The 7,495-nt window shown below is 32.6% G+C and overlaps 1 protein-coding gene across 1 annotated transcript; it reads left to right on the top strand.

The window, feature by feature from the left end:
* The first annotated feature begins 372 nt into the window (after positions 1-372).
* Positions 373-1,645, top strand: LOC124917898 (60S ribosomal protein L23-like). The gene is made up of 4 exons (XM_047458165.1): positions 373-385; positions 475-759; positions 1,428-1,469; positions 1,563-1,645. The coding sequence occupies exons 1-4, from the start codon at positions 373-375 to the stop codon at positions 1,643-1,645; spliced, it is 423 nt and encodes a 140-aa protein (XP_047314121.1).
* Positions 1,646-7,495: the final 5,850 nt, after the last annotated feature.

Raw genomic sequence — 7,495 nt, 5'->3', positions numbered from 1 at the left:
TTGATAAAGTTGGCAAAAAGGGCCTTTTTGCCCTGTGAAAAGTCTGTAATACCCCTCGCGCGCCTATTTTACCGCTCAATTACGAGAAATATATTTCTCGCATTTGGTATTTCTCGCATTTGGTGCTCAATTACGAGAAATGTATTTCTCACATTTGGTGCTCAATTACGAGAAATGTATTTCTCGCATTTGGTATTTCTCGCATTTGGTGCTCAATTACGAGAAATGTATTTCTCGTATTTGGTATTTCTCGCCTTTGGTATTTCTCGCATTTGGTAATATTCTCCTGCCACGAATCCTAAATTTAGGGTTCTCATATAAATACTCTAAAACCCTAATTTCACGTTGTCCTTGTATTTTGAAGTTGCCAAAATGTCGAAGCGAGGTTAGTGTTTTCATCTTCTGTAAAATTCTCTATTAACTACATGTTTGATACTTGATAGTAATTCAATGTTGAAAAACAACGTGTTTCAGGTCGCGGAGGATCGGTGGGAAACAAGTTCCGCATGTCAATGGGTCTTCCTGTGGCGGCTACGGTCAACTGTGCCGACAATACCAGCGCGAAGAATCTCTACATCATATCAGTGAAGGGGATCAAGGGTCGTTTGAATCGATTATCGTCTGCTTGTGTGGGAGATATGGTTATGGCGACGGTGAAGAAAGGGAAACCTGATTTGAGAAAGAAGGTCATGCCTGCTGTCATTATTAGACAACGCAAGCCTTGGCGCCGAAAGGATGGAGTGTTCATGTATTTTGAAGGTGTATTTTGAAGGTGATTTAGTAGATTCTGATTTTATTTTGTGTTATAACTTGTTACTTGTTTAACCAATTTTTTGTTATTCTTTACTAGAACAGTTAGACTGAAGAACCCACTCTTTTCACGATCTAATTGATACAATCCCTTATTTGATTACAACTAGGGCAAATCAAACAATTTGAAAAGCATGCCCATTTCCACAAGTAAACAAATTAACCAAACAAAGTTTATCATAATTAGATATCTGTTTTGACAATCAAAGTGCCATTTAGTTAGTGTACAATTTGACTTTTTGATTGATTTTCATGTCTCACTTCATCATCACAATGCCTTTAACCCCCTTCTTCACTGCAATTCACTTTTGTATGACAAACTCTCAATGTTGAGGATTTAGAAATAGTTTTTCTTTTGTATTAGTTTTCAAGGGTATTTGGGTATTGTATATATCCACTAAGATATTAAAGAAAGAGTATTAGGGATAATGAATAGAGTTTATGGTATGATGAATGATGTATTTAGAAACACTATACTCACTTATTTGTGTTGAAAGTCTTACCTACTTCTTGGTCTTCTCCATTTTAAACAATCACAACACAATTTTTTTATATATGAAATTTGTTGATTGTAATATGTAAATATCTTGGTTGATAAATATGTTGTTACTATGCAGATAATGTTGGTGTGATAGTGAATCCTAAGGGAGAAATGAAAGGTAAAAAATGTCTCAAAATGTGTTAAATTACTATATCATCTTTAGGCCTCATTCATTCACTCACCATTATTTTTTTGATGGTAAAAAAACCAGGTTCTGCCATTACTGGTCTAATTGGGAAGGAATGTGCTGATTTATGGCCCATAATTACAAGTGCTGCCAATGTTATTGTCTGATAAAGCCGGGGGACTCTTTTGCTTTTAAAAAACTTATCAATTTTGTTTTTTGATTCACAATTGAGATTAGAATCATATACCCTTTCAATTCTTGTGATACGCATACATATTTATGAATGTTGATGTAGGTGAGTGTTTTCAATTTTGGGTCATACCAAACATGCTATTCAAATTTGTAAAACATCTAGTCAAGAAAATGGGGAATAAATAAAGAAGATGGTTAAAGGGTTTATATCTAATACCAACATATATAATGTCAACAATTCTTACAGGACAAAGCAAAAGCCGCAAGGAGTTTTTGTGTTCTTATCAAGGCCCATAGTTAGCCTCTTAATGTCTCCATAATTAGCCTCTTATTGACATGATTCCATTAAGATTATAGTTGTTGAAGCATGAGTCTGTCGGATTGACATGAAATAAAGAAAAATCTGTATCTTTTATAGAGAATATTTTATCTATCACTTTAAGAGATTGTGCATGTTTTATGATGAAAAATGCTTATAAATTTGTACTCGTAAAATGAAACCAGACAACGATTTGTCAATTATCATCTGATTTCGGTTTTCATATTCATAAAAGTATTTCAAAACATGTATTTTTTAGCCTGCGGTCTTAATAACATAATGGGTTTAGCAAAAAAATAATAAACATTTGGATAGAAACTGACTGTAAAACTCCACAAATAAACTGTAATTTTCACTCAACAATCTGACTGTAAAAACTCCATAAATAAACTGTAATTGACATAATGTTTGCTTAAAGATGATGCAAAAGAGAGACATAAAGACAGTAATAGTTTACAAACTTAAACAGATTCTGGTTCAACCCAACAAACATATTTCACTATTCTTCGTCACTATCATTCTCGAAAACTGAAGCTATTGGAATCTTTGCCTTCTTTTTTGTCGAGCTACTGTTTGAAATCTGGCCAACATAAGAAACTGCCTAATTAGGAAACAACAATGACAAGAGTCCCAACAGAAGTAATAAGGAAAAACAATTGCCTCCCTTTTTGGCTTAGCTTGTTTTGCAGATTCTTGGACCTTGGCAGTAGAAGCAAGCAACCAGGTAATAAAAACTGCACAAAATTCTCAAGGCCTTCCAAACTTGATGATACCAATTCCCCTCAAAAGACACACATATAAAAGAAATATGTACTGCCTTCTACTAATAAATGTTGGTTTTGTAAAAAAAAAGAAGCAAGCATCAAGCTCCAATTATCCGGGTATGCACACATACAAACTGCAAAAAGCATACCTCTCGTTTCTTAGCAATCTCCTCTGTCTCCTCTAATTCCACGTCAAGTTTCTTCCTTTGGATATTTTCTTCAGCAGTATAAAAATCATCCTCTTCCTATTTTCCAACTCCCAATTTTGCATCCCGCATACGAGTCCTTATTGGCTCAATTATTCCTTAATATAAATCGAAAAAATAATTTACTACCCAATTATTTGATAGAGAAAACATAAAAGATGCACAAACAATGAAGTTCTTGAAGAAATGTTAAATTCTCGTGTCTATGTTGAGAGCCAGTTCACCCATAAAACCTTGCTATAACATATTATAATCAATCTACTTCAATAGGAGAATTGATGTTTATTTACATTGTTCATCCTTCCCAAGACCTTTTCCTTTTCAACCCATCTTTTGGAGAAGCCTAAATCCAATATTAGAAGATGACAATTGTGTATTCAATGAAGTTTGTTCTACATTATAGGCATGTGATTAATTGGCAGATAAAACACAAGAGTATGAATATCTAAAGTATATGTAAGACAATCAAATTTACTTTTGTAGAAATCCAACAACCAACAACCTAAGAAACATCTCGATACTTACATCCACCTTTTCCGGTAGTGTATCTCCCGGATTCGTTCTTTGTCTGTTGTTATAACATTTTTGGTGATTCATTTTATCCTGTATACATAAGACAATAACCCTTAGAACTAAAGAAGAAATGAAAAAAACCCAATTAATCACAGAGAGAAAATATCCAACTTTAGGGATTCAAATTTCTAATCTCATATAATACCAACAATTTCCTTCAAACCCAGTTGACCTATCTAGCCAAGTCTGCATATTTGTTGAAAGACCCAATCTTCAAGATTTAATAATTTGAAAGAACAAGATCTAGCTAAAGAATACATACAAGGCTTTGGAAGTGTGGTGTCGAGGTCGGAGCGAACATTGCGTTCAACAGTGACGGGGGAAAGTGGAGCCTCCGATAATAAGGCGTTCTTGTCTTGAGTCGTTGTCATGTATGTGTGTTAATCTGATATCCAGAGATGAATGCATCGCGATCGCGTCCTCCATTGGAGATTGTTCTTCGTAGTTTATTGTAGATCGATTCGAAACCTTAGCCGTTTTCATATATTTTACAAATGTCTGAATCTCAATATATACTCTGATATATCAAATGCGAGAAATACTAAAGGCGAGAAATACCAAAGGCGAGAAATACCAAATGCGAGAAATACCAAATGCGAGAAATACATTTCTCGTAATTGAGCACCAAATGCGAGAAATACCAAATGTGAGAAATACATTTCTTATAATTGAGCGGTAAAACAGGCGCGCGAGGGGTATTACAGACTTTTCACAGGAAAAAAAGGCCCTTTTTGCCAACTTTATCAACCGTGGGCCTTTTTTGAAATTAGACCTCTTATGAGGGCCATTTCATCAAATTTCCCACTAATTAGTACTGAAAGTTCTTTGTAGAACTTTCGGTTTTTACCTTCCCAAAAAATAAAAAATAATTCTAAGTGTTGGATGTGGGTTAATTGCGAAGGTTTTTAAAAAAACCTTCCGTTTTACAACTCCTGAGATTTTTAATTGCGAAGGTTATTCAAAGAACTTTCGGTTTTACCTTTTTTGAAATTCTTGTTTGCGAAGGTTTTCCAATAAACCTTCGGTTTTGACTCATCCCAAAACAATTAAAAATAATTCTAAGTTTGGTGATTTCCGAAGGGTTTTTAATAAACCTTCGGTTTTGACTAATATCAACAACTAAAGTAATATGAAAACCTTCGGTAACTATCTCTATAAATACAAACCCTAACCCTTCTCTTTTTCATTCCACTCTCTCCTTTCTCTCTCTTCCGCGATGCAGCCGCCTCCTCCACCGCCGATTCTCTTCTTCGTTCAGGTTAGATTGATTTGTTTTTTTTGCTGTTTATTATTAGATTTAGATTTTTTATCATTTAGTTTATATTATCTAGATTTAGGCTAGTTTAGATTATTTGTTTGGTAGTTTGATTTAGATTTGTTATTGTTTAGATTAGATTTAAGTTAGTTTATTAAATATATATGATTTTGTTAGATTTGTTATTGTGTCTGATTTAAGTTATATTAGATTTAGGTTACGGTTATTTTGTTTGATTAATACATATATATATATATATATATATATATATATGAAATGCATTTAGGATGGGTGAGTCATGGCATAGTCTTCGGCGTACACCGGAGAAACTGTCTCGGTATTACCAGAATTTGCTAGCACAAACAGAAATTGCGGCTCGTGAGGAAGAGGTGAGAAATATTACGCTGGAAATAGAGCAAATCCGATTGATGGATGCGGAAAGAGGCCAATTGCTGAGGGAAATTAAAGAGGACAGGTCTGAAATGGTACAAAAATTGGAGAATCTCGAACAAGAACTTGAATTGTTGAGGAGTCGACAGAATCAACCACCTCCTCCTCCCCCCATCTAATAATTTCTAGATTATACCGTTTGATTAATTATGTGTTTTCTTTTCCGTACGAACGATGACATTTTGATGTTTTTTGTTTTCATAATTATGAATTATTATTATTATGTTTGGTTTGGTTTTTAATATGTTGTTCATGAATTATTTTAGTTTGGTTTGGTTTTTAATATGTTCTTCATGAATTATTTTCCTTTGGTTTGCTAATCATCATAATTTTTAACAAAACAGCATGGCCAAAATTGAAGGTTTTCAAATTGACAAAAATTTTCTAAGTGTTGGGAAGTGACAAAACTGAAGGTTTTCAAATAAACCTTCGGTTTTGACTCTTGTTTAAAAAACATAAAATTTTCTAAGTGTTGGGAAGGGACAAAACCGAAGGTTTATTTGAAAACCTTCGGTATTGACCCTTGTTTTAAAAAAAAACAGAAAATTTTCTAAGTGTTGGGAAGTGATAAAACCGAAGGTTTTCAAATAAACCTTCGGTTTTGACCCTTGTTTAAAATTAACAGAAAATTTTCTAAGTGTTGGGAAGGGACAAAACCGAAGGTTTATTTGAAAACCTTCAGTTTTGACCCTTGTTTAAAAAAAACAGAAAATTTTCTAAGTGTTGGGAAGGGACAAACCGAAGGTTTATTTGAAAACATTCGGTTTTGATCCTTGTTTAAAAAAAAGAAAATTTTCTAAGTGTTGAGAAGGGACAAAACCGAAGGTTTATTTGAAAACCTTCGGTTTTGACCCTTGTTTAAAAAAAACATAAAATTTTCTAAGTGTTGGGAAGGGACAAACCGGAGATTTATTTGAAAACCTTCGGTTTTGATCCTTGTTTAAAAAAAAGAAAATTTTCTAAGTGTTGGGAAGGGACAAAACCAAAGGTTTATTTGAAAACCTTCGGTTTTGACCCTTGTTTAAAAAAAACAGAAAATTTTGTAAGTGTTGGGAAGGGACAAAATCGAAGGTTTTCAAATAAACCTTCGGTTTTGACCCTTGTTTAAAAAAAACAGAAAATTTTCTAAGTGTTGGGAAGGGACAAAACCGAAGGTTTTCAAATAAACCTTCGGTTTTGACCCTTGTTTAAAAAAAAACAGAAAATTTTCTAAGTGTTGGGAAGGGACAAAACCGAAGGTTTTCAAATAAACCTTCGGTTTTGACCCTTGTTTAAAAAAAAGGAAAATTTTCTAAGTGTTGGGAAGGGACAAAACCGAAGGTTTTCAAATAAACCTTCGGTTTTGACCCTTGTTTAAAAACAACATAAAATTTTCTTAGTGTTGGGAAGGGACAAAACCGAAGGTTTTCAAATAAACCTTCGGTTTTGACCCTTTCAAAAAAATACATTTTGTTTAAGGTCAGGACCGAGAGGTTTATTCAAAACTTTCGCAAATACCCATCAAAACCGAAAGTTTATTTAAACTTTCGGTTTTACCACTTGACAAATTGTTAAATAAATTGTTTTTTTTACCTTTCAATATAGACTCCTAACAAATATATTCAAGTGTGTATTGTATTTTAAAAATTAATATTGTGTTTAATATTAAAATGTTTATGATTGTGTTTGATTGTATAGAGAAGTGTATATGAATGTTTATGTTTGATTATCTTATGAATGTGTGTAATTTTTTATCATATGGATTGTGCAATATTTTAAGGATATCAAATGTGTTAAATTAATGTTGTTCAATGTCATTAGAATGTGAGAAACCAATTAATTTAAGAAATTGTGAAATGGTAATACCGAAAGTTATATCATTAACTTTCAGAAATAACTATCAAAACCGAAAGTTAATGATATAACTTTCGGTTTTACCCCTCCATAATTTGTTAAATGAATTAGTTTTTTACATTCCAATATAGATTCTTGACTAATATAATCAAGTGTTTCTTGTATTTTAAAAATTAATATTGTGTTTAATGTTAAAATGTTTATGATTGTGTTTGATTATATAGAGAAGTGTATATGAATGTTTGTGTTTGATTATCTTATGAATGTGTGTCAAGTTTGATCATATGGAGTGTGTAATGTTTTGAGGTTATAAAATGTGTTAAATTAATGCTGTTCAAAAACATTAGAAGATTGAAAACAAATTAATTTAAGAATTTGTGAAGTGGTAATTCCGAAAGTTAATGGCATAACTTTCAGAAATAACC

This window comes from Impatiens glandulifera, unplaced genomic scaffold, assembly GCF_907164915.1.
Source record: "Impatiens glandulifera unplaced genomic scaffold, dImpGla2.1, whole genome shotgun sequence".
Lineage (NCBI taxonomy): Eukaryota > Viridiplantae > Streptophyta > Magnoliopsida > Ericales > Balsaminaceae > Impatiens > Impatiens glandulifera.
Note: the sequence above shows the minus strand (reverse complement) of the source record. Positions and strands in the feature narration are given on the sequence as shown.

Bases quoted from the DNA above. Each gene is read 5' to 3' on its own strand.
- LOC124917898 (XM_047458165.1), top strand. The intron at 760-1,427 runs GTGTATTTTGAA...GTTACTATGCAG, and splicing joins AGTGTTCATGTATTTTGAAG to ATAATGTTGGTGTGATAGTG. The intron at 1,470-1,562 runs GTAAAAAATGTC...TAAAAAAACCAG, and splicing joins TCCTAAGGGAGAAATGAAAG to GTTCTGCCATTACTGGTCTA.